Raw genomic sequence first — 27,975 nt, forward strand, 5'->3', positions numbered from 1 at the left:
GCTGAACGAGGTTTAGGGGGCCCATTCTGGAGATAGGTGTGGGTCCCGCATCTATCTGACATTTATGACATAACCTGTGGATGTGTCCTAAATGTCTCTCGTGGGAAAACCCCTTTAACTTGTAGTGGATAGCAGAGGTATAGGGCAAGTAACAGCACCAGGACCTCGAGGTTGATGGAGAGCTGTTGATTTTATTCACCACAAAGTGAGTGACGTTTTGGTTCACATCTGAACCTTTCTCAAGCTTGAGGGTCAGATGTGAACTGAAACGTTGCTCACTTTGGTGAATAAAAGCAACAGCGGTCCTGTGTGTGTGTGTGTGTCCCCGCCCCCCCCCCCCATTCAAAATCCATAGGCATTAATATGGAGTTGGTACTCTCCTTTCAGCTAAAATAACTCCCACTCTTCTGTGAAGGCTTTCTAAAAGATCTTGGAGTGTCTTAATCTCCATTCTAGTTCATCCCAATGGTTTTCCATGGGGTTGATGTCAGAGCTGTGGGTGGGGCAGTCAAGTCCTTCCACACCGAACCATACCTTTTTTATGGACCTTGCTTTGTGTAATGGGACAGTCATGCTTGAACAGAAAAGGGCCTTCCCCAAACTGTTTCCACAAAGTTGGAAGCTTGTCCAAAAAAATATTTACCTTCTCTGGAACTAAGAGGCCTAGGCCAACCCCTGACAAGCAACCCAATAGCATGATCCCTCCTCCACAAAGCTTTATAATTGGCACGATGCAGTCAGGGAGGCAGGTAACGTTCTCCTGGTATTTGCCTTACCAATATTTGCCCGTTAGACTGCCAGACAAAAGCGTGATTTGTCACTCCACAGAACATGTTTCCACTGCTCCAGAGACAAGTGGCTGCGTGCTTTACACTACTCTATCTGGCGCTTGGCATTGTGTTTGGTGTAAGACTTCCATTCAGCTGTTCGGCCGTGGAAACCCATGCCATGAAGCTCCTGTCACACTTTTTTTTTTTTTTTTTTTTTTTAAGGCGAATGTTCATGCCAGAGGAGATTTGGTACTCCCCACATATTGAGTCAGCAGAGCGTTGGCAACTCTTATGCACTATGCACCTCAGCACTTGCTTACCCCGCTCTGTGACTTTACATGTTCTGCCACTTCTTGGTGAGTCGCTGTGGTTATTAAATGCGACTTAATTCGGGGGTTTCATTCAATGATTAAAGGGGTTGTTCGGGCATAGGAACATTTTCATACTGATGACCTATCCACAGGATGGGTCATCAGTATATGATCAGTGGGGATCCGACATTGAAGAGCGCTATACTGTAATTGGAGCCGTCTGCTTCCGGCACGGAAATCCGTTGCCCAGAGGCAGTCAGATCAGCTGATCGGTTCGGGTGTCGTACCCCCACCAATCAAATACTGATGACCTGTCCTGTAAATATGTCATTAGTATGAAAAAACTGTCCCATGTCCGGACAACCCCTTTAACCCTTTCCCGCAATTAGATGTCCCTGGTGCGTCAGGATTGCAGGTAACTTAATGCAATGTACCAGGCACGTCCTGAAGATGAAGCGGGCACTGGAGCTGTGCTTGCTTCATCTTCAGTGGGTGTCCGCTTTAATATACAGCTGACATCCCGCTGCAACGGCGGTAATTGCAATTACCTCCAGATTGCCGCCGTTTAACCCCTTGAATTTGGTCAATAGCGACCACCACGTTTAAGTGGTTGACAGGGAGTGGCCTCCCTCTGTACTCCATCGCACCCCCCCTCGTGGGTTGTCGGATGGTTGCTATGGCAACCAAGAAACCTAGCAATGGCTTCCTGGTCACCCAAGTACCGAAGCCTTTTAGGTCCTGCCAAAGGCAGGACCTAATAGACTGACAGTTGAAGAATGACGGCTACAATACACTGCACTACATGAGAAGTGCAGTGTATTCTACAGGGGATCAGAAGGTCAGGTCTTAAAGTCCCCTAGTAAGACCTCATGCACACGACCGTAGCAGTGTGCTCGGTCCGTGATTACGGCACAGACAGCCACGGAGTGTCATCTGTGGGCCGTCTGCAAGTCACGAACCGTGCACGCATTGATTTCAATGAGCCCGGACCGCAAATACGGCCTGTATAATGACATATCCTACGTTTTTACGGTCCGGTCTCTGAGCAATACACAGTCCTTGTAAACTTCGGTGGGCTCATAGAAATGAATGGGTCTGCAATTCATCCGCAAAAACACGTTGTGCATGAGACTTAAGTGTAAAAAATGTTTTTAGCAAAATAAATAAATGTAAAAGTTATGTAATAAAAACAATAATCGCCCTGTTTTCCATAATAAAGTCCTTTTTATAATTGGAAAGAAAAAAAATCACAAAACTATACATAATAGCGATATAAATACATATAACACCGCGATATCGACTGAAAAATAAAGTTATGGCTGTCAGAAAATGGTCACACTAAAACGTGTTTTTTTTTTTTTTTTTTTTTTTTTAGAAAAGAGTATTTTCATTGTGGGAAAGTAGTAAAACATACAAACTTGGTATCACTGTAATCGTATCGACCCACAGAATAAAGTTAACATGTTTTATACTGCACGGTGAACACTAAAAAAGAAACAAAACCGTGCTATAATTGCTGTTTTTTGGTTTCCTCACCTCCTCAAAAATGGAATAAATAGTGATTTTAAAAGAAAAAATTGCGTGTACCCCAAAATGGAACCAAAAAAAATACAGCTCGTTCCACAAAAACCAAGCCCCCACACAGCTCAGTCAACTGAAAAATAAAACGTTATGACTCGCAGAACGCAATAATGCTAAATGATAGCCCAGACTCATTTTTTTTGGTCCAGTAGTTTTGCACTAAAATCCCCACATTGTCATTTGCTGGACCCCACAGGTGGACCACGTAGATGCAGTAGAGATGAGGACACTTTAGGGCCTTGTGCTGCTTATAGGGCTAGTGAAGAAGTCAAAGATTTAGGCAATACTGGAGCGCAGATATTTTGTACATAAAGGATTGGTTCAAAGCGTACCACACCAATCCATGAATTATTCATTTTATTATTAATTCACCCCATTATTACATCATCCTATTATGCCCTGAGGCACTCCGCCCAGTTTACATATGCCCTGATGTACTCCGCACAGCTTACATATGCCCCCACATTATAAGCTGAATTACCAGTAAAACCCCAGACATAACTACTACCAAGCAAAATCTGCACTCCAAGAGCCAAATGGCGGTGGTTCTGAGCCTGACAGTGTGCCCAAACAGCAGTTTATGACAACATATGTGGTATTGTTTTACTCTGGAGAACCCGCCTAACTGTTTATGGGGTGTGTGTCTCCAGTGGTACAAGCTGGACACAACATACTGGGCACTGAAATGGCATATCTGAAAAAATTGCAATTTTCAATCTGCAACATCCACTTTGCACTAATTTCTGCAAAACACTTGGGGGTCAGAAAGCTCACAATACTTCTAGAACAGAGGTAACAAACTTTTTTTTTCACCGAGGGCCACATCAGCCTTATGGTTGCCTTTTTTAAAGTGCCGATTGTAAATGTAAGACTGTAAATGTAACTGCTCGCTTAACTGTTAAAGCGTAGTTAAATTTACAGTCACCCCTTCGAAGATGACTATAAGGTCCCCTCCGTAACCGTGCCCCCACACAGTAATAATGCCCCATTTGAGCCCCAGTAGATAGCCCAACACACACAGCCCCCTGTAGATAGCGCCACACATAGGGCCCAGAGCGCCCCAGGCCACATTGACCTCAGAGCGGTAGATTACCACTCTCCGCTCTGCCAGACGTGACCCACATTCCGCAGAAGGTCTAAATGAGGTCCGTGCAGGGCCGGGAATGAACCAGTCCAGTCACCTGATCCAAATCAGTCACCTGACCTCACGTCACTGACGTGAGGTCAGGTGACTCAGGTCAGTTGATTGGAGTGGTCCACTCCTGGCACCAACCTCACTCAGACTTATCAGACTTACTCACTTGGCAACGGCATGCATATTTTCAGATTGAAAATATGCCTATGGCCATCTAGTCTTCTCTTTGCACTGCGCGCTTCCTTTTTGGCGCATGCGCAGTGCGATGTTCCGGGAGAAGTGAACTAAATCCCGGAAGGTGCTTTTTTTTTTCTGCGGACTGGTTTTTGCTCTTGTGGTGCTGCAAGTAAAAACCTGATTTCAGTATTTACATGCAGCTGGCCACACAAGATGAGGTGGCGGGCCGGATTTCGCCACGAGCCTTATATTTGACGTGTGCTCTAGATGAGTTCCTTGAGGGATGTGGTTTCCAAAATTAGCCTTAGCTCAATGCAACATGGTGTCTGAAAACTAATCTTGTAAAATCTCCACTCCAGAAACCAAACTGCCCTAATTCCCTCCTTCCTGTGTGTCCAAATGGCAGCTTACAACCACATATGGGGTATTGACGAACACAGGAGAAATTGCGTAAAATGTTGTGGTTTTTTTTTCCTGTAGCCCTTGTAAAAATTAAAAATGTTGAGCTAAAACTACATCTTACTAGAAAAAATGTAGACCTAAATTTTCACTGCTCTATTCTAATAAAATCTATAAAACACCTGTGGGGTCCACATGTTTAACAACCCTAATGTCTACTGTACTGGTACCTCAGAGGCTTTCAAATGAGACATGGCGCCCAGAAACCAATTCCGCAAAATATGCACTGAAAAAGCCAAATGGCGCTCCCTCCCTTCTGAGTCCTGCCGTGCGTCCAAACAGCAGTTTGCGATCGCATATGAGGTATTGATGTACTTGGGAGAAAATGCTTTACAAACGTTGAGGTGCTTTTCTCCTATAGTTCTGAAAATGTCTCACGTCTCAATTCTAATAAACTCTGCAAAGACGCGTGGGTTTAAAATCCTCACTAGCCCTAAATTAAATTCCTCAAGTGGTGTAGTTTAGCAAATTGAGTCATCTTTCAATGGTTTTCACTGTATTGGTACCTCAGGGGCTCTGTAAATGCAACATGCCGCCCAGAAATCAATCCAGCAAAATCTGCGCTCCAAAATCCAAATGGAGATCCTTCCCTCTGAGCTCTGCAGTGTATTTGACCATATGGGGTATGTCCTTACTGAAGAAAGGACAAATGTTGTAAAAAAAATATATTTTCACTTTCCCTGCCCAATTCTATTAAAATCTATGGAACACCTGTGGGGTCAAAATGCTCACATATAGGCCCCTCAAAGCCAGTTCAGAACTGAACTGGACCCTATAAAAATAGCCTTTTGACATTTTCTTGAAAATCTTAGAAATTGCTGCTAAACTTATAAGCCTTGTAAAGTCCTAGAAAAGTAAAACAATGTTAAAAAAACGATGCAGACATATGGGAAATGTTAGCTGGTAACTGTTTTGTGTGGTATTACCATCTGTCTTAATTTGCAGATTTTCTCAAAACTTTGGTGTTTTTTCACAAATAAGCAATGAATTTATTGACCAAATTTTACTTCTGACATAAAGTACAATATGCCACGAGAAAACAATCTCCGAATCGGCGATAGGTAAAAGCATTCCAAAGGTATTACTACATAAAGTGACACATGTCAGATTTGAAAAATGGGGCTCTGTCATTCAGCACAAAAGCGGCTGTGGTGGGAAACGTCCCAATACTTTTGTCCATATAGTGTAAGAATACTTTATCTTTCTCCGTAGGTATAGCAATATGAGACGAAATAAGATCAAAGGAGAGAATGAGATCAATGGATTTTTTTTGAAATTATTTTTACAACTTGTATTTTTAGTGTTCCTTTTAATGATTAAGATGGCAGAAAATGCTCATTTGAATTCAATTTGTAGTTCTACATTAATCTTTAGATGGCTGTATAATTGTGTGAATAAGTAATGCAGGCATCTCCTAAAAAGGATGTTTATCTGTGATCCATCCTGCTTTTCTAGATGCCAAACCTGATTGTAATATTAAATTGTCTCATAACAGGGCCCTTTTTGACTATGACCGATCTCGGGACAGCTGCTTGCCTAGCCAAGGACTGAGTTTCTCTTATGGAGATATTTTACATGTTATCAATGCCTCTGATGATGAATGGTGGCAGGCTAGACTTGTCACACCACATGGGGAAAGTGAACAAATTGGAGTGATCCCGAGCAAAAAGAGGTAAGGAATCTTATTGTTTTTAGTTCAACACGTTGACCCATATTTTTTGTGGTTTTATTTTCATGTCTATCACCTTAGAATTTGATATTTCTTCTTGGATTCCTATGAATGTTTACTATGTATAGTATACTAAGTATAACTGGATGCATTACAGTCTGGACAGCCAGTGATTTTAAAGAGGCTCTGTCACCAGATTTTGCAACCCCTATCTGCTATTGCAGCAGATGGGCGCTGCAATGTAGATTACAGTAACGTTTTTATTTTAAAAAAACGAGCATTTTTGGCCAAGTTATGACCATTTTTGTAGTTATGCAAATGAGGCTTGCACAAGTCCAAGTGGGTGTGTTTAAAAGTAAAAGTCCAAGTGGGCGTGTATTATGTGCGTACATCGGGGCGTTTTTAATACTTTTACTAGCTGGGCGCTTTGAAGAGAAGTAACATCCTCTTCTCTTCAGAACGCCCAGCTTCTGACAGTGCAGATCTGTGACGTCACTCACAGGTCCTGCATCGTGACGGCCACATCGGCACCAGAGGCTACAGTTGATTCTGCAGCAGCATCAGCGTTTGCAGGTAAGATCGACTTACCTGCAAACGCTGATGCTGCTGCAGAATCAACTGTAGCCTCTGGTGCCGATGTGGCCGTCACGATGCAGGACCTGTGAGTGACGTCACAGATCTGCACTGTCACAAGCTGGGCGTTCTGAAGAGAAGAGGATGTTACTTCTCATCAGAGCGCCCAGCTAGTAAAAGTATTAAAAACGCCCCGATGTACGCACATAATACACGCCCACTTGGACTTTTACTTTTAAACACACCCACTTGGACTTGTGCAAGCCTCAAAAATGGTCATAACTTGGCCAAAAATGCTCGTTTTTTAAAAATAAAAACGTTACTGTTATCTACATTGCAGCGCCTATCTGCTGCAATAGCAGATAGGGGTTGCAAAATCTGGTGACAGAGCCTCTTTAAGGTTCACACTTGGTACATATTAGTACCTTTTCACATCATGTACTTTAGGCCCCCGTTGTATTATACGTCGGTATACCATCCCTTTTGTTTTATTTTATCAAGGATGGAATAGCCTAGTAGGCTACGCTTTTCCATCCCGCCGTACAGTTTTGTTTTTTTTTAACATACCCTATGGATGACGTATGGCATATATCTCATACATATATTAAACGGATACGTCCTAGGCTTTCCAACAGCCTTTCATGCCGTACAAGTTAAATGAATACTATTATACCTAGTGAAGGATCTGTTAAACAGATGCCTAAAAGTAGCATCCGTCACAGCCTATGGCCTCATGCACACGAACGTGCTTTTGCGGCCGCAATTCCCCTGAAAATCCACGGTAGAATTGCGGCCCCATTCATTCCTATGGGGACATGAACACGACCGTGGTTTTCAGGGTCCATGCATGGCCCAGGAGCCCGCACCGTAGAAAGAACAGACATGTCTTATTACCGTCGTGTTCTGCGGTCCGGGCTCATTGAAATTAATGGCGCCAGCCATGTGCACGGACCGAGATTTGCGGGCGGATCACGGCTGTCACTCTGCGGCCGGCCAACCCGAAAATCACAGCTGTGCACATGGCTACGGTAGTGTGCATGAGGCCTATGTTTAACGTATTTGTCGGAAGCTTTTTACCAATGCGTATGTTAACCCCTTCCCGACCTTTGACGTATCCATATGCCAAAGTCGGGTAGGGGAAGTACGGAGCAGGCTCACTGAGTGAACCCGCTTCATACGATGCCAGTGTCGACTGTTTGTTACAGCCGACACTTCAGAGTAACGAGCGGCATCACGCTCGAGCGTGATCCCGCTTGTTTAACTAGTTAAATGCCGCAACCGCAGCATTTAAATAGTTAGAAAGAGGGGGGCAACCCCCTCTAACAGCTCATCGCGCTCCCCGCCATTCAATCGCGGGGGTGTTTGGGGGGTTGCGGGCCTAATGAAGTCCGCCAACTTTGTACACCTATTAAGCCCTGTCAGAATCACGATATACTGCAATACATTAGTAATTGCAGTAGATCGTGCAAGTGATCTAACGATCGCTGGTTGAAGTCCCCTAGGGGGACTAATAAAAAAACTAAAAATGAATTAAATAAAGTTTTTGTTTTTTTTTTTGTGTAAAAAAACAAAGTTAAAAAAACTCCCCTTTTCCCATTTTCCCCCTAGAGCATAGAACTATTACAATTTATCATTATTTAACCCGCACGGTAAACGCGAGAATCTCCTCTATTTTTTGGTCACCACATCTCCCACAAAAAATGAAATAAAAAGTGATCAAACCGTCGCATATACACCAAAATTGTATTATTAAAAACTACAGCTTATCCCGCAAAAAATAAGTCCTCATACCACTTAATCGACGGAAAAATAAAAAAGTTGTGGCTCTCAGAGTTTGGCGACACAAAATAAATTTTCTTTTTTACACTTAGGTTTTTACTTGTAAAAGTAGTAAAATATAGAAAAAACTATATATATTTGGTATCGCCATAATCGTATTGACCCACAGAATAAAGTTAACATGTTGTTTTAATTGCACGGTGAATTCTGTAAAAACGGCGCGCAAAAAACCATGGAGGAATCGCTGTTTTTTTCATTTTCTACCCCACAAATAATTTTTTTACAGTTTCCGAGTACATTATACAGCAAAATAAATGGTGCTACGAAAAACTACAACTCGTCCCGCAAAAATCAAGCCCTCATAGTACTATATCGACGGAAAAATAAAGACTTTATGGCTTTTGGAAGGTGGGGAGGAAAAAATGAATCTGAAAAAGGGCTGCGGCGGGAAGGGGTTAAAGACTAACTAAACGTTTTTAAAAACTTTTGAAGTGTCGTAGTGAAATGTCAGAAATTTAAATTGGTGGGGGTCCGAGCGCTGAGACTTCCGAGGAAAGCCTATCCAAAACTAAGCTACAGAAAACTCACCCTAGCGCTTCTGCCGCTTCGTTTTAATGATAGTTGGGGCTATTAGTGCTTGGACTCCCACTGATCAAAACTTATGATATGTTACTATGACATATCAAAACTCTTTAAAAAAAATTAGTTACACTTTATATGTAGGCAAATAACGTGGTTTAAAATAAAATAAAAAATAACACATTAACTGAGAAATAGTAGCGGATACATAAGAAATGTTCACTTGCCTATTTGCAGGGTTGAGAAGAAAGAGCGGGCACGGCTGAAAACGGTCAAGTTTCATGGGCGTTCCGGTATGGAAACAAACCGAGTGAGTACAGTTGCTTTTAGGATGTTAATATATATTTTAGTACTAAATTAACATACTTTTTGTGTCTGCATCTATAAAAATAAGGCAACTCTTGCTTAAAAATTCCCTTACATTTTGTGTACAGCTTCTTTGTAGACCTATGTGTCTCCATAGTTAGACTAGAAACCGTGTCTAATCCTGCACTCCACTTGCTTGGTCCTTTCCTCTTGCTAAAAAATAAAAAAATAAAAAGTGCAGAAGGAAGAGTTTAAAGAAGACTTTACAAATTGCAGACATTATTAAATACTGTAGGCCTACAAGAGCCAATAATATTGGAGTAGAAATGTGCTTTCCCACACAGATGAATGATATTATAAAATCAAAGATGGGTAGGTATATTCTCCACAGTGTTGAGCATTTTTATCACTGATATTACTCTTTGCAATGCAGTGGGAGGTTCCTTCAGCCAGATAAGCATCGAAATTCGCTGCATATTTTGTTACAATATTTTACAATACAAACTGCATACATTAAGAAATAGATCTTTCAGACCTGATGAGACTGGTGTACCTACATTGAAAATCCATGCCAGAATGGCTGTATAATCCTTCTTGAAAGTTTTCCTGCCTGATGTTATAATAAAAGTTTTAGGAGTCCAGATAGGGACTGAAAGAGCTCATAAGTCCAAGTTTATTCATGTGAAACTCAGTCTCTGCACACTTAGAACTGACAAGCTCCTGTCCATTTCCCACCTTCCCTGCACAATGCTGAAATCTTGCACATTCTCAGTACAAGTTCAAGTCTGCATGGCTCTGCAGTTCCAGTGTTGAATGACCGCTTCTAACTCCATCTTCAGCTTTTTTTTAGTGCAGAGCCAGGGAGACTTCAGCTTGCACTGAGCTAGTGTGAGATTTCAGAAGTCGTACCATAACCAATCATAAAGTGATGGCATATCCTAGCAATATTCCATCACTATATAAAATGGGAATGACCGTTTAACACTAACGTCACCAATCTGTATTTTTTTTTTTTTTTTTACATTGCTGCAGCATATACTTCATGCTGCAGCAAAGTAAATAGATGTGATTCTTTTTAATGACACATCGTGCTGTATAGTGCTCTGGCATTAAAGAGATTGGGCTAATACTGCCACAGCACGATTATCCTGAAGGGACAGCGAGCCGAAATGATCAGCTCTGTGTCACAAAATACACTAAACACAGCACTGGGGAGTGAGCATTGTGATCTGCCATGGAGTCCAAATGCCCTGATTTTGGGCCGTCGTCATGGCAATTCATCATTGCTCATTGACTTCACGGGCTTCCAACAATTTGGGAGGACATGATCTGTGTTCTCCCAGTATTCCTCTGTATGCAGATTATATAATAGTGATCTATTGGCAAGCAGGCATCAGATGATCACTGTGATCTGTGATAATGCACATAACCTACATCATGTTATCTGAGCTTCCTCCAGACACAAAAATAAAATACAAATCACGACAATTTTTTTTATTTTATTTTTTTACAAATAAAGCATGTGAATGGCAGAATAGTTCTAATACTTCTTCTAAGGCAACCGTACCGTCAGGGACGATTTTCCATGACATGGATATAATAATGCGACCACATCACAAAATCTGTTGTATCAAATCTACATAAATTACCTGTCAATAGTGTCTCTCTAGCCCCCACCCCCTATTTACTTTTATGCCTACAATTAAAATTTCTGTACACTGGTGCTTTGCACCCATTTATAGATCCCACATACCACGTTAAGGCTATGTTCACATGGAGTATTTTGCCGAGATTTTTGACACGGAAACCGCGTTGCAAAATTCGGCGAAAACGGCCCGAAAACGCCTCCCATTGATTTCAATGGGAGGCATCGGCGTCTTTTTCCCGCGGTCAGTAAAACTGCCTAGCGGGAAAAAGAAGCGACATGCCCTATCTTCGGGCGCTTCCGCCTCTGACCTCCCATTGACTTCAATGGGAGGCAGAGAAAGCGTATTTCGCGCTGTTTTATGCCCGCGGCGCTCAATGGCCGCGGGCGAAAAACGGCGTGAAAATCGGCGTGCAGGGAGAGGAATGTCTGCCTCAAACTTCCAAACGAAATTTTGAGGCAGATATTCCTCCTGCAAAATACCCCGTGTGAACATAGCCTAAGGCAGGAGATGTGCTAAAATAAAAATGGTTACATTTGTTCTCGTGCGTTAGAGCGATGATGTTGGTGGGGCAAAGTACACGTTTGGAATCGTTATACGTGGGAGAGGTGGATTATTTTGTGACATAAATTTGTACAGTTAAAATACAAAAGGAAAATTTGCATCCCCTCCCCGTATTTTCCCCATTTTCTTCTACACAAAACATAACAAAAGAAAATAAACTGGTTCTGTTTTGGTTTTACTGTAAAGCCCCATCTTTATCCCCAAAAAAAACATTTGGCCGATGTATATTAAAAAAAATATTCACCCTAAGGGCTCATTCACACGAACGTGAATCTCGTCCGTGTGACGACCGTTAAAACAACGTCCGTCACACGGACCCATGCATTTCAATGGGGCCGTTCACACGACCGTTGTTTCGATGTCCTATTTTCCTGCATGTCACGCATCCCTCCATAGACCAGTCTATGGGGAATCCGTGACAACGCGTCCCGCACGGGTCCACCGCGGACGTGGAAAACGTCAGTTTTTGACGTCCAAGGTGGGCTACGTTTGTGTGAATGTAGCCTTAGAATGTGGTATTCTAAAAGGTAACCTTTTGCAGTGGACATTTAGGCATCGGAAAGGCCTTGGTCTTTAAAGAGTTAGGCCACTGTTTTTTTTGTTTTTCTAATAAAAAGCAGCAAAACATTTTAAGTTTTTATATATTAGAGACAGGCGCTAAGTTAAGTCTTATCTGTTAGTTTCCAGTTCAAGAGTTCATGTTAACCCTTGCCTCCCAGCTCATCACACTATCCCATTATGATTTTGCTTTTTTGTGCTTGACTTGTAAACCCATATTTTTGTTCTGTTTTATTTTTTTTTTATTGATTTTTATTTTTGTCTTTTTTTTTATTTTTTTTATTTTTTTGTACCTGCCTCCTTTACTACACTCTGGGCATTTTCATTCCTGTTACCCATTGTCTGTGTCATCACCCCATCTGAAAAAGTCCATCAAATCCAAGCGCAAAAAGAGTTTCAGACTGTCCCGCAAGTTTCCATTTTACAAGAGCCTTGTTCAGGAGACCGGCAATGCACGTAAGTAAGAGAAGAGGGCATGCCATTGACTCATGTAACAAAAATTAGTTTAGTTCCTTGAGAATAATAGTACAGCTTACATGAATAGAATGGCAACGTTGAGTTTCATTGCATTTAAAACGCATTTAGGCAGGTTGTATCGTGAAAACAGCCCCCTGTCCACATTCTTTATTAGGCCTATGAGCCATGGTGTAAAGCTACTTTGCAAGAGCGGCTCCCTCTCTGGCGGAATCTAGCTATCCATGTCTTACATGGACAACCATATAGCAGGTGAGAAGTCTGGCTGGCCACCGCTTATCCCAGCAAAGTCTGCAGGGAGCCACAGCTGAAAGGGGTTGACTGATGAGACAAACCCTTTAAGAAAAAGAATGTAAATTAAAAATAATAAATTTATGATCCATATAGAGATCCTAATAGCCACACAAAACAGAGCATAGAATAAATCTAAACATGACCCAATGAAATCATAATATACAGCAACTAAGCGGAGTGAGCCTATATTATTCAAAGCGTTGTGTATGTTAGTTATCAATGTAGAAATGCTTAGTTTAACCTTTTATTGGCTTACTTGATAGGTTTAGAGTACAGGTTTTTGAAACATGCTAGCTTTCTTTGCTAGACATTTTTTAGAAAACAGATATTATTGGCTGTATGGTTTTCATATTCAGAGTAGAAATGTGCTTTCCTAGACAGATGAATGATATTCTAAAATAAAAGTTGGGTAAGTATAAAATCCACAGTATTCCTTATGTGTTGAGGATTTTTACACTGATATTACACTTTGCAATGCAGTGGGTGGTATCTTCAGCCAAATAAGCATCGATACCCGCTGCAAATTTTGTCACTATATTTCACAATACACACTGTATACATGGTACACTGGTGTACCTACTTTGAAAATCCATGCCAGAATGGCTGTATAATCCTTTCTGAAAACTCTCCTGCCTGATCTTAAAATGAGAATTTTATGAGGCTAGCTAAAGAATGAGAGCTCATGAGCGAAACGCTGTCAAGCGGATGTCTCATCACACCACCCCCACCACCCGATTCAAAAATGTCGCGCATGCTCAGTACAACCTGCAGTCTCCCTGGCTTTGCTGCAAGAGAGCATCAGACATGGATTTTCAAAGTAAAAACACCAACCTCGTTGAGGCCTTATTCACACGAACGTGTTATACATCTGTGCTACGCGCGTGATTTTCACGCGCGTCGCACGGACCTATGTTAGTGAATGGGGCCGTTCAGACTGTCCATGAATTTCACGCAGTGTATGTGCGCTGTGTGAACCTCACGACATGTCCTATACTGGTGCGTGCAAATCGCGCACGGCACACGGAAGCACTTCCGGGTGCCGCGCGTGATGTGTGCTACAGTAGTAGAATGAATGAAAACAGAAAAGCACCTTGTGCTTTGCTGTTTGTAAACATAGAAGCAGAGTCATAATGATGCCGGCTGCGTGAAAATCACGCAGCCACGCACCATATGCTGATGCCACAGGGACCTTTTGTGCAAAACGGACACTTCCGTGTGAATAAGGCCGTGTTCAGAGATTTAATTGACCATATATGCAGTTTGTAATGTGAAATATGGTGACCAATCCTCTTTAATTATGTAGAAAAAAAAAGTTTCTTTAGAACAACTACATATGTTGCATAAGGTACATTTGAATATTTGTTTATGAAAATTGCACAAGTGTATGTTTGCTTCTGAACACCATTTTACTGTGTGTGTGTGTGTGTGTGTGTGTTCAGTACTTTGAAAAAGTATTTGCCCTATTTCTCGTTTTGTCTATTGGGGACACAGATCATGAGTATATCCTGTTGCCAATTGGTTATGTGACACAGAATAAAAGTGTTGGTCCCTCCTATAGCATATACCCCTTTGACTAGCTCATTGTCACCCTTCCACTGGACCAAGAATTTTGAGGTTTTTACTCAAACTTTGTCACCCTAAAGAGACAATTTTGTTCTTCCCATCCTGGACCTAAAACGGCCGAACGTCTTTGTCAAGTTCCATAATTTCCGCTTGGAGTCTCTATAGTCTGTGATCGCCTCCATGGAGCAGGGGGGATTCACTCTCCTCAGTGGACATGTACTTACACATCCCCATTTGCCTACCCAACCAGTGCTTTCTGCGATTTGCAGTTCTTCACCACTAACCGTTTGTGGTCATCCAGTTTGGCCTGTTGACGGTCCTGCATGTTTTCCCAAAAATTCTTTCTATTCTTTCTATGGACATAGCGCGTCTTCGTTCCAGGTGGATTTCAGTTGTCACTTATCTGGACGATCTCAACAAGTCCCTTTCCCCGGGGGGGGGGGGGGGGGGGTGCAACCTGAACAGTCTATGAATTACTCTGGTTACCCTTGCTCGCTTTGAATGGAACCAGTCCAAATCCTATGCTTTTGTAGACTCCGTTTCCTGGGATTGTTGCTTGACACTGACTCTGCTCAGGTGTCCCTTCCTCTGGCTGAACTGTCTATTCTGCGTCAGGGAGTCCATGATCTACGGTGAGGCACTCCCACCCACCTCCTGTTTTTTTTATAAAGGTTCTGGGCATCATGGTGGCTTCCACAAAGGCTATTCCCTTTGCCCAGTGTCAAACTTGTCCACTTCAGAGGTCTATCCCCTCCCGGTGGAATTCCATGGACCACCGACTCCTACTTGCCTTGACCGTCTCTTGGTCTATTCTCTGGTGGTTCTCCTCCCCTGCAATACCTCGGGGATGCTCGTTTAATTCACTTCACCCTGATTTACATATCCCCAGCTGCCACTTCCCGAGGCTCCTCTGGAGGATCAAAGCCGATGAGAGTCCGACATCCTCGTCACTACAGTCATGTTCACCAAATTCTAGAAGGTGCATGCTTTTGTGCCTGCAGATGCCTCCCTTGGTTGCAAAGTGTTACGGGCACCTGTGGAGTAGATATTTACGTCCTTTCTTTTCAGTTCCCACCCGTGTAGACTGCTTTTGGACGTCCCATGGTCTGTGTTCCCCAATGGGACGAACAGAAAAATAGCATTTTCTGGGCAATCACTGAAAAATCCTTTTCTCGTCCAGTCCATTGGGGGACAACACTCCAACCCTTATTTATTATATACTTCATAAGGTTGTCCATCATAGATGTTTTTTTTCTTCTATGGTTTGTATGATATTCTATTACCTTGTGTTCTGCTTCTGTACTAGTTCAGTGCCTGTAGGAGGGGCCAACACTTATTCTTAGTGTCACGCTTCCTAGTGGCAACAGCATATACCCATGGACTGTGTCCCCCGTGGACTGTACAAGAAGTGTTTTACGGTGAGCACTCAAATTAATCTTTGCATGTTTGTCACACTTGAATGCATCAGATCATCAAATTCCTTTTAATTTTAGACCAAGACAACACAAGTAAACACAAAAGGCTGTTTTTAAATGATTAAAAAAAATTTTTCTTAACCAAATTCAATTGATGATTGGGTTAAATTTCACTAGCCACACCGAGGAATGATTACTGCCATACCGGTTGGATCTAAACATCACTTAAATAGAACCTGTCTGGCAATGTGAAGCAGGATAGAAGGTCTCAAAAAGCATCACATTATGCCACGTTCTAAAGACCTCTAAATACCGTTGCCAAACAGACATTGTAACTCTTTCCATACTGGTCAAGTCAAAGGCTCTGGGACACCAGTGAACCACAGTGAGTGCCGTTATCTATAAATGAAGAAGTCTTGGTAACCGTGGTTTACCTTGCAAAGAGTGGCTGGGCTACCACAATTTCACCAAGAACGAATGGATGAATCCAGGAGGTCACAAAAAAACCCAGACAAACCTCTAAAGAATGGCCGGCCTTACTTGCCTCTCTTAAAGCGTAACTAAACTTTCAACAAGCTTCTGACATGTCATATTGACATGTCAGAAGTTTTGAACGGTGGGGGTCCGAGCACTGATACACCCATGGATCGCTAGAACAAAGTGGCAGTAACGCTCGTGTGAGCGATGAGCCGCTTAGTTTCTGAAAGCCGGTTATTAAGTCCGTACACTGCTATATCGGCTTTCCAAGAAAAAACTCAAACCAAGCGGCTCACGCGAGCGCTACTGCGCTTTGTTTTAGTGATTGGTGGGGGTCTCAGTGCTTGGACCCCCACCAAAGTTTCTGACCTGTCACTAGTTTGTTGAAGGTTTAGTTACACTTTAAGGTCAATGTAGACGATTCCACAATAAGAGGCACTGGGCAAAAATGGCACCCCTCTGACCAAATGAAACACAAAGGCTCATGTCATATGCCAAAAAAAAACAATCTAAATTACATTTAGAATAAAATTCTGTGAACTGATGTGTCCAAGGTCAAACTTTTTAAAGACTGGTTTCGTTACATCTGGCGTAAAGCTAACACTGCATTCCAACAGAACATCATACCGGCCAAACATGGTGGTGGTTTTGTGATGGTTCGGGGCTGCTTTGCTTCTGCAAGACCTTGTCGACTTTTATAAATTTATGGAACCATTAATTTTTGCTCTCAGAAAATCCTGGAGACTTTCCGCCCGTCAGTTCGTGACTTAAAGCTCAAGTGCAATTGCGTTATGTGGCGGGACAATGATCCGAAACACGCAAGCAAGTCCACCGCTGAATGGCTGAAAAGAAACAAAATTAAGATTTTGGAGTGGTTGAGTCAAGGTCCTGACATGAATCACATTGAAATGCTGTGGCAAGACCTTTAAAAGGGTTTTCCATGTTCTGACAACTGATGACTTATCCACTGGACGCCTGGAACCCGCGCTGTTCCGCCACTCTGGCAGCCTCCGGGCACTGGAGGATTTTGCCGGAAGCAGGTGACTCCCGTCCAAGATTAGTGGCACAGCAGCAGTACTGCAGCTCTGCTCCTATTCAAGTGAATAGGAGCAGAGCTGCAGTTCTGCCGAACGGCTGCTACGCGTTGGTCAGAGCCATCTGCTTCTGGCTTAAACTTCTGCATAGCGTTCAAAACATCTGGTGCCTAGAGACAGCCGGAGTGGCGGATCGGTGCGGGGTCTGGGTGTCGGACCCGCACCGATCATATATGTGGAAAACCTCTTTAAACCAGTTAATGCTCAAAACCCATCTAATTTAGTCAAATTAAAACCATTCTGCAGAGTGCCAAAATTCCTCCACAGCGATGTAAAAGATTTATTGCAAGTAATCCCAAACGTTTAATTGCAGTTGTTACTGCTAAGGCTGGCACAATCAGTTATTCCGTTTAGGTGGGCAATTACTTTTTCACATCGGTGACACAGGTTTTGAGTAAATCTTTGTCCTCAATAAAATGAAATGATCATTTAAAAGATACATCTTGTGTTTTTGTTTTTATCTTATATTAAAACTAATTGGATGATCTGAAACATTTAAATGTGATTAAATTAGCAAGAAAAGAAAAAATTGATTTGAAGGGCAAATACTTTTTCACAGCACTGTACCAACATGAAAAACTGAGTTAGGCCTCATTCACACCTGCGTTGGAGGCTCCGTTAGGGGTCGAGATTACCGGAAACAATAGCGTTGCACAACGGACAACCTATTAGTCAATTGGCCACTGGCAGTGTCCGTTGTGTGACGGAACGATTGCTTCCGTTATTCCCTTGTTCTTCTCCTCTGATGGAGCAGAAGTACTGGACACACCAACACAGGTGGAAATGTAAATTTACTTTGTAAATATATTTATATTACTTACCTTGAACTGATCCTGAGTTGCAGCCTATAAAAGGCCAAGTGGGCAGATTTCTAGTGTGGAATACGCAGCAAAGTATGATAGAATACATGTGAATAGGGTTTTGAAAACCCAATCTAAAAGTACCGGAAAAAATCTGTTCGAAATTGAGACGGTTATGGAGTTTAAATTTGTCACCGACTTTCACTGCGGATTTCACCTACTCATTGTATATGGTGAAGTCCGCTGTGACGCTGTGGATCCGCAGCTCGATCCACAAAAAAATCTGTTGCATGCAAATTTTGGTGCAGAATAGCTATGGTCATGCGGCGGAGTTCTTCTGCTACATGTGGACATACGCTTAAAGAGGCTCTGTCACCAGATTATCAAATTCCTATTGAATGTGATCGGCGCTGCAATGTAGATAACAGCAAAGTTTTATTTTTTTGAAAAACGATCATTTTTGCCCAAGTTATGAGCAATTTTATATTTATGCAAATGAGCTTTTCAATGGACAACTGGGAGTGTATTGTGTTTTCTACCAACTTGGCGTGTATTGTGTTTTTGCCAACTGGGCGTTGTGAATAGAAGTATATGACGCTGACTAATCCGCATCATACACTTCTCATCGTTCCCACCCAGCTTCTTTCACTGCAGACACACAGCGTGATGTCACCCACAGGTCCTTCAGTAATTCAATTCAAAAAGTGAAACTCCTATTTTATATAGATTCATTAAACAGAGTGATTTATTTCCTGCGTTATTTTATTTTAATGTTGATGGTTATGGCAAACCGTTAATGAAAACCCAAAATTTAGTGTCTCAGAAAATGTGAATATTGGGTAAAAGTTCAAGATTGTAGACTCATGGTGTCATAGACTCTAATTAGCGAATCAACACAAAACACCTGCAAAGGTTTCCTAAGCCTTTCACCGGTTAAAGAGGCTCTGTCACCACATTAGAAGTGCCCTATCTCCTATATAAGGAGATCGGCGCTATAATGTAGGTGACAGTAATGCTTTTTATTTAGAAAAACAATCTACTTTGAAACCACTTTATGAGCAATTTTTATCTTTATGCTAATGAGTTTCTTAATGCCCAAGTGGGCGTGTTTTTACTTTAGACCAAGTGGGTGTTGTACAGAGGAGTGTATGACGCTGACCAATCGGCGTCATGCACTTCTCTCCATTCATTTACACTGCACTAGCGATATAGTTATATCGCTATGTGCAGCCACTAACATTATTTCAGTGTCCTGATCAGGAATATAGATCACTACCAGCCTGGACGTGATGTTTATTCAAAATTGGAAAAAAAAATGCAAGAATTTAGCAAATGCGTCAGTTTATGCTAGCATTTTTCACACACCGTATAGACCACGGACAAAATTCATCTCCTTTCATATTCTGCCACTTCTCCTGTGCATGGGGATACCAAATATGTGGGCCTTATTTATCACATAGAGATGTAGGAGGGCTTACGATAGAAGACGCTTATTTCACAAATCCCCTTTTTTCAAAGCTGGTTTTACAAAACTCAACAGAGTTTCTATAACACTCTAAAAATCTCTACTCTTGAAGCAGAGATCCCAAAAGTAGTCATCTAGGGGTATAATGGGAGTTAATTTTTTTGGGGGTTCCTAAAATAAGAAATTGTAGGTTTATGCAAATGGAGCTTTCCAGCAGATGAACTTTAGAAAATATGCAAACATGACATCCACCCCCCCCCCCACCCCCACCCATTCCCTCCCTCACCCTTGGAGTAAAATCTTTGGAAAAATAAAAATGTAATGTAGGGCAAATATCTATTCAACTAACTCAAATCTAATTTGGTAGTTTGGTATTCTTTAAAACACGGGTGAATGCACAGGCCTGGTTGCGAGGGACATGAGTGACATATATCGGGAATCTTTGCAGCGCCCATCTTTTCTGCAGACGCTGCACTTTTTTTCTGCGGTTGGTGTTTGGGGAATGCGAGTGATAAAATATCTTTCAGTCAATCGGTTGACAGCCTCAGATTGGGGGCATTCTCTGGTGTCCTGAAAGTCAAATATGAGGCCTTCAATAATTTTCTCCTGGAAATCCAGGTATGTGTCTCTGCCTTTTGTGTTTTGTTTTTTTTGTTTTTTTTATAGAGCACAAATGAATTGTGGATTACCACCTGTATAAGATAAATGGCAACTTTTTTTTTGTACCAGGTTTCTGTTTTGTGTTTCACTAAATAGGGCTATAAAACCTGGTCGCTTAAAGGAACAGTGTCACGAAAAAATTTTTTTTTTACATCAGTTTGATTTTAGTGTTTTATTAAAAACTTTTAGATTTATTTGTGTGTTTGTGTTTTACTTTTTTTTTATTTTTGAACTTTTTCTTCCCTATGGGGGCTGCCATTTTTTTTTTGCATTTCTGTATGTGTCGATTAACGACACATACAGACATGGAATACGGCACATACAGTCCCATAGTGAATGCGAACGGGGCCCGTTCCATCCACTATGCTGTACGCCGTCTGTGTGGGAACGGCGCATGCGCCGCTCCTACACAGTCCAAGTTGAACTGTGCGACATCCGGCACCATTTTCCTGTGGACCGGAAGTCGCGGCCGGACAGTAAGATTACTACTTCCGGTCGCGGCTTCCGAACTTGTGCACTTGGAGCGGGAGGTAGCGGAGGGAGCGGCGGCGGCTGGAGCAGGTAAGTTATTTCTGTGTATGTAAGTGTTTTACTGTGTGATTACTACTGTATGTTAACCTACTACACTGTGTGTTAGCTCAAAAAATGGCGACAGTGTAGGAGGTTTGACCGTTCAATCCCCTCGTTTCTCCCGGCACTAGCCAGGATAAAGGAGGGGGGGGATTCTGAGAGCTCACTAGAGCGAGTGAGTTTTCTCAAATTTTGCAGCATAAAGCAATGTGGTTGCTTTACCACATGCAATGCTGCAATTGTGGGAGTTGCTCCATCTAGTGACCAGCACTGGGAAATATTATAAATTGGAATCTAATTGATAATATTTCCTGACTCGTGAAAAAAATTAGAACAATGTTTAATCAACTATACACTAATTGTTTAACAAAAAAAAATAAATACATTTTTTTCTAGCATCACATTCCCTTTAAATCCACACCCCCCCATGTACTTGTTTATATTCGGACACGCTCAATGGTTTGTGCTTGTCTGATGTTGCCCCTCTTTCCCTCACTGCCACTGTTCCTGAGGTATGAATCGTGCTTAGTACATATACATCTTTGCGATCCCTGTACTTGACCGCCAGGAATTCTTCAGATGCATAAGCACAGGGGTCCCCCTTTACCATGCGCTCCCCCACTAATTGCTGCGGAAAACCAATTAGGTTTTTGCGCATGGTACCACATGCCCCAGTCCTTTGTCGAAGTACAGGTGGTACCACTGGTGAAGCAGGGGCTGCATGATCCCCCACACAATTTTGCTGCTGGTGGAAAAATCGGGGGCATCCAGGAACAGTTATTGAGCGGTCCCGCCCTTAATAAATTCTGAAGGCGGTAGTATATCCTGAATAGCTTTCACACAATTCATAAAGCTTAACACCATATCTTGCCCCCCCTTCTTCACTCCCCCCCTTCTTCACTCCCCCCCCCTCTTCACTCCCCCCCTTCTTCACTCTCCCCCCTTCACTCTGCCCTGCCCCTTCTTCACTCTGCCCTGCCCCTTCTTCACTCTGCCCTGCCCCTTCTTCACTCTGCCCTGCCCCTTCTTCACTCTGCCCTGCCCCTTCTTCACTCTGCCCTGCCCCTTCTTCACTCTGCCCTGCCCCTTCTTCACTCTGCCCTGCCCCTTCTTCACTTTTCCCCCCCCCCTTCTTCACTCTTCCCCCCCCCCTTCTTCACTCTTCCCCCCCCCCTTCTTCACTCTTCCCCCCCCCCTTCTTCACTCTTCCCCCCCCCCCCTTCTTCACTCTCCCCCCCCCCCCTTCTTCACTCTTCCCCCCCCCCCCCTTCTTTTCACTCCTCTTATCCATCCAGGGTCACGGAGAGAGAAGACTAATTGTTAAAGAGCTATACAGTGTGTGTACATAGCACTCTTTCACTCCCCCCTCACTCTTCCCTCCCCCCCCTCTTCACAATCTTACATCATCCGGAGGTTTTAAAAGGGGTTTTCCTCATGAGAACGCAGTCATTAGCCCCGATACCCCCTGAAGATGCAGCGAAACATGTCGGGGGGCTTCTTTGATTCTTAGCACAATTCAGTCTCCGACAGCCAGGAGGTATAGAGACAGATATCTTACCTTAGTTATCACCTATATTCCGTGAATCTTATAGCAGATGTTTATTTGTCTGTTTCTTTTATAGCCAGCAGTACACAGTTACTCAGCTTTACTAATGAGAATCTCGCTGTTTGACTGCATTGTAATCTTAACTTCTATGTGGTCTGTTATTTTGGTTTAATTAAAGGTTCTTATTTACTAGAACTAGATCAATGTTATATTTCTGTTAGTTGCGGGGAAAAAACTGGCTTTATTTGCCTTTGGCAATCTCTGTAAAATTTGCCCGCCAACTAATTTGGGTATTTCAGTGTGTTTGAAAAATATATGTCTCACAAAAAGCAAGACTGCTACATCGACGTGAAAATAAAAAAAAGTTAAGGCTGTCGGAATGCAGCAACGCAAAATTTAAGTTTTTTCCTTTTTAAATGTGATTTTATTATGCAAAAGAACTAAAACATAAAATAAACAGCTGTACATGTTTCATATTGGCGCATTCGTACCAACCCATTGAATAATGTTTAAAGGGGTCTATTGCTGTCCATCTCTATTTCTGTCCAGCAGTGATATTACAAGTAGCCGGCACATGGCTGCTGCAGCCAAATGCTGTCCTCAACTGTAACACTATTTTATCAGGGCATTTCTCACTGTATCTGTGACAGAGCCTCGGACACATATGTGAACAGATGCCAACGTATTATTTTTACAGCACAGTACACAGTGCAAAAAAAAACATAACCGCTCCTATTTATTATTATTTTTTTTTTTTTTAATTCCCTCAAAAAAAACCTGAATAAAAGCAAGTTAATTAATTATATGTACCCCAATATGGTACCATTAAAAATCATATCTCGTATCGCAAAAACAACAAAAGGCCCTAATACAGGTACAATGACAGAACTTTATGCCTCGATCGATCGTGAAAACGGGGTTCAAAACCCATGTGTCGTTGTCCCCCATTTCTCCTACACTTTTGGACCTTGAGGAGGACATTGAATAGAGCGGCGGTCAAACCTGTGCCCTGTTTTCACGATTGGTGTGTGTCCCAACGTTGGGGCACCCATTAATCATATGATCATCACCTATCCTGTGAGTAGGTGATCGTTGTTGCTTCTGTGAATACCACTATAAGGACCAGGTCATTTTCTATTTTTTCCCTACCAGTATTCCAATAGCCATAATGTTTTTTTTAATTTCTCGTTAAATCATTCATTGGGCAACACCGCGCAATGGGTATATGCCCCTGACGCTAGGAAAAACTAAAGAGTTACATAGTTAGTACGGCTGAAAAAAGACACATGTCCATCAAGTTCAACCAAGGGAAGGGAAAAGGGATGGAAAAATTTCTACACATAGGAGCTAATATTTTTTTGTTCTAGGAAATTATCTAACCCTTTTTTAAAGCCATCTACTGTCCCTGCTGTGACCAGCTCCTGCGGTAGGCTATTCCATAGATTCACAGTTCTCACTGTAAAGAAGGCTTGTCGCCCCTGAAGCTTGAACCTTTTTTTCTCCAGACGGAGGGAGTGCCCCCTTGTTTTTTGAGGGGGTTTTACAAGGAACAGGATTTCACTTGGCTCAGCCCAGTGGGATGTACTCTCTCCTGTTACACCAACCTAGTTGTCCGTAGGAGGCAGACATATCCTGCATACAGGACTTCTGCTTTTTTATTTAATGTTTTATTTATTTTTCTGTTTAATGTTGCAGGGAGGTTGTCAGCAAGTACGCCGTATCAGTCGTACCCCCCTGCGTGTTCTGGGTGTAAATTTTTACCCGGCTTTCAGGTCACACAAACCCCAGTGGCGACAGGAATGCCGGTGAACCTACTATTCGGTGTAAGACCACCAAATGGGTGACCAGGCATGCGCCCAAAGACGCCAGACAGACATTTTCCCCCCGGGCACTGTACCATGTGCCCCTCCTCCCCCCTTTGAGGTTCCCCCTAGGTTGCTGCTGCTGAGGCTGTTTGTTTGTATGTTGCTGGGTTGGGCCACTCTGGGTCCCCCTTTACCTCTTCTGTAAGAATATGGCCCCCCTGTCCATTTGCCAGATCCTCCCTCTGTTTTTTGGCACCCCCGGGCCTCAGTCGCACTGGGGTGCACTCTCCGCGGTAGGCTGCAAAAGTTTAATCCCTGGCTTCGGTAACCATTCCCCCTGAGCCATAGACCTCAGTCTCCTGCTTCTCATTGGTCAGAGTGCGGGCTCTAGTCACATGGTCTTGGCTTCCAATCAACTTGCAGAGTGAGCTTGGTTCCTGTGGAAGGAGTTTTTACTTCCTGTTCCTCCAGACGCTGGTGTCCTTCTCCGCATCAGCAGTGATTTTTTTTTTTTACGGCATTCTGGCAGCTTACTCAAGCAGCAATGGCAGCATCTTCTCCTGCATCGTTGGCTTGTCGGTGGGACACCGCACCCAGGGTCAGGTATAATTTGTTACTTCAGGGCTCCTTCCTTTTCACCTAATGTCTACAAGGGGAAAAACCCCACCCCCCATATTGTCACACACTTTTGCTTGCGCCCGATGCAATTCAAAGTTCATGCGACCAGTCTGACCCTATCAGCTTTCGATGCTTGCTCTGCAGACCCTCCGGCCACCGGTGGTAGTGAATGTGTTCCTCCGGAATGGGCATCTTCCCTCACCCAAGCAGTACATAGCCTTGCCCGCATCTCAAAGGGAAATGTGCAAGATTTAAACTAGCTGCCTGAGCAGATCGCTTCCTAGTTAGCCAGGAATTTCAAGCCTGCCTTCAAGAAGGCTGTCCTCACTCTTCCTTTTTCCCAGAACCTTCTCATCGGTCCCTATCTGGTTAAACTAATTGCCGATGCTACAGTGGTTTAGAAATACCTTCCTTCCCAGCAGCTTTCTCGGCATATCCCTGCTGTATCTTACCAGTTTCTGAGGTTTTGTTTCTTTCTAAACCGCCACTCACGTTACTTCCTCTGGTGAAGGGATGGCTGCTTTCCTTCCAGGAGACATGGCTCGCAGGCGTAGAAGATGCCTGGGTCAGAGAGGTTGTATCGACGGGATACAAGATTATTTTTTTCTTACTCCCATCTTCCAGGTCGCATCTTCCTGTCGACTACTCCTCTGTGCCCTGCGCAGGTGCTCGACTACCCGAGTCATCCACGCTCTCCTCCAGCAAGAGGTTATTGTACCTGTCCCAGGTCCTGAGCGGTTTGAGGGCTTCTACTATAACCTTTTCACGATCCCAAAAAAGGACTGCTGCTTTCATCCTATCCTGGATTTCAAGCTCCTCAATCCGCATGTCAAGGTCCGCAGGTTTCGGATGTAATCTGTGGTCAGTCGTGTAATCCTTGGAAATGCACGAGTACCTGTCTTCTGTCGACATCCGAGATGCTTACCTTTACATACTCTTTCCATTGTCTCACCAACCTTTTCTTTGCTTCGTGGTGGGTTCCGATCATTTCCAATTCGGTGAACTTCCCTTTGGCTTGGTCACTGCACCTGGGGTCTTCACCAAAGTCATGACTGTTCTCATGGCCCTTCTTTGATCTAGTGGGTCAGGGTAATCCTGTCCTTGGGCGACCTCTTGGTGAAGGCCCCCTCTAAACGGGACAATTTTGCCAGTCTTCAGATCATTTTGGACTTAGTTCGCCGTTTTGGGTGGATAGTCAAGGAGGACAAGTCCTCGCACATCCCCTCTCAAAGGATTCAGTTTCTTGGCATGATCCCCGTTTTTTTATTTTATTTTTATTTTTTTCATCCCGCAACCAAAAATTAACTCCCATTGGAAGAGTATCAGTGCTGTGCAGGAATGCTCCCTGCCGAATTTGTTTTTGCATGAGGGCTCTTGGGACGATTTCCTTTTTCGAGGCAATTCCGTTCGCCCAATTTCACAATCTCCCTCTACAATTGGTGATTCTTCGCTGGGACAGGTCTCAGGTCTCCTTGGACCTGGCTTCCCTCGCTGGTTTGTTAAACTGTTATGGTGGCTGTCCTCCCCAAGCATATCCTTGGGGAAGCGCTTTGCCATCCTCCATTGGCAGGTGATTACGGCGGATGCCATCCTGTCGGTTTGGGGGATTGTCTTCAGCTGCCTTACGGTCCAGGGCTAGTGGTCCAGCTCCGAGACTCTTCTTCAGATAAACATCAGGAGGGCCATTTTTCTGGTTCTCTCCTATTGGAAATCCCTCCTCACAGTCTTCTGGTTCAAGTCCAGACAGACAACTCTACGGCAGTTGCGTACTTTAATCACCAAGGGGGCACCAAGAGTAGGCCGGTGTCGCAGGAAGCCTCCTGGTCCCTTCGTTGGGTTATGTTTCACGTTCCTGCCCACTTGGCAGTTCACATTCCAGGTGTGGACAATTGGGAGGCGGACTACATGAGTCAAGGGTGCTTGGATCCGGGAGAGTGGTCCCTTCACCTGACCAGATTTCATTGCCCCAGCCTTCGTTGGAGCATTCCAGATATGGACCTCCTTGCCTCCCACCTCAACCACAAGTGCCCAGTCTACGTCACTAAGGGCCCTCGTGCCTTAAGGGTCGACGCACTGGTTTTTTCCTTGGTCTGATTTCAGCCTTATCTACCTTTTTTCCCCTTCTGCCTCGGGTCCTCAAATTCAAAGACGCAGGGGTTTCAGCCATTCTGGTTTCTCCAGGTTGACCCTGAATGGTGTGGTCGTCCTTCTCGCAGGCGTGCCTTGGCCCCTCCCACAGTGGCACAACCTTTCCCAAGGTCCTTTTGTTCTATCCTACTTTACCTAGACTGCATTTGACGTGACTGAAGCCGCGATTCTACGTTTTGGCGGTTCCTCTGAACCGGTCATTCAGACCATTGTAAAGGCTCGGAAGCCTCAGTTCCAGTGGATCTACCACCGCACATGGCGCATTGATGTTCTACTACACACATCCTGCCCTTCAGGCACGCATTGACCAGGGACTTAGTCTGGCAATACTGAAGGGTCATGTTTCTGCCCCATCGCTACTTTTTCCGCGCACACTTGCTATCCGTGCCCCAATTAAGACGTTCCTGCAGGAGGTCGCCTATTGTGCGCCTCTGTACTGTCCTCCGGAGCCCTGCGTTCTCAACTTGGTCCTTGACCCTCTTCAGTCATCACCATTTGAACCTATGTTGGATGTCTCGCCCTGTGTTTTGCCGTGGAAGGTTGCCTTTCAGGTGGCAATCACTTCGATGCACTGGTCGTCTGAATTTGGCACGTTATCTTGCACACCCCCCCCCTCCCCTTCATGGTCAAGGTGGTACTTTGGCCAGTTCCGTCCGTCCGTCCGTCCGTCCTTCCTTGGTGTCTTCGTTCTAACTCAATGAGGATATTGTTCTGCAGCGGCTGGACATGGTTCGAGCACTTCAAATCTATCTTTCGGTTACAGAGTCTTTTTTTCGAACTCTCTGGTTCAGGAGGGCCCACTCAAGGGCCGGCTGGCTTCTAAGGCCACCATTTCCAGGTGGATTCGGCTGTCTATTAAGGAGGCCCCTTCTGCTTACCGTAGGGATCCTCCCTTCTGGGTCACTGCCCACTCTATGCAGGCGGTTGGTGCATCCACGG

The 27,975-nt window shown here is 43.6% G+C and overlaps 1 protein-coding gene across 7 annotated transcripts in view; it reads left to right on the plus strand.

The window, feature by feature from the left end:
- Positions 1 to 27,975, plus strand: part of DLG3 (discs large MAGUK scaffold protein 3) — a 434,105-nt gene that overhangs the window by 379,403 nt on the left and 26,727 nt on the right. For 5 of the 7 annotated variants that reach the window (XM_075835672.1, XM_075835674.1, XM_075835678.1 and 2 more), the window contains 3 exons: positions 5,929 to 6,105; positions 9,271 to 9,343; positions 12,476 to 12,563. In XM_075835672.1, coding sequence (XP_075691787.1) covers positions 5,929 to 6,105; positions 9,271 to 9,343; positions 12,476 to 12,563 — 338 coding nt within the window. The remainder of the gene's footprint in view (positions 1 to 5,928; positions 6,106 to 9,270; positions 9,344 to 12,475; positions 12,564 to 27,975) is intronic. The other 2 variants (XM_075835673.1, XM_075835676.1) reach the window with 1 other exon arrangement.

This window comes from Rhinoderma darwinii, chromosome 8 (assembly GCF_050947455.1).
Source record: "Rhinoderma darwinii isolate aRhiDar2 chromosome 8, aRhiDar2.hap1, whole genome shotgun sequence".
Classification (NCBI taxonomy): Eukaryota; Metazoa; Chordata; class Amphibia; order Anura; family Rhinodermatidae; genus Rhinoderma; species Rhinoderma darwinii.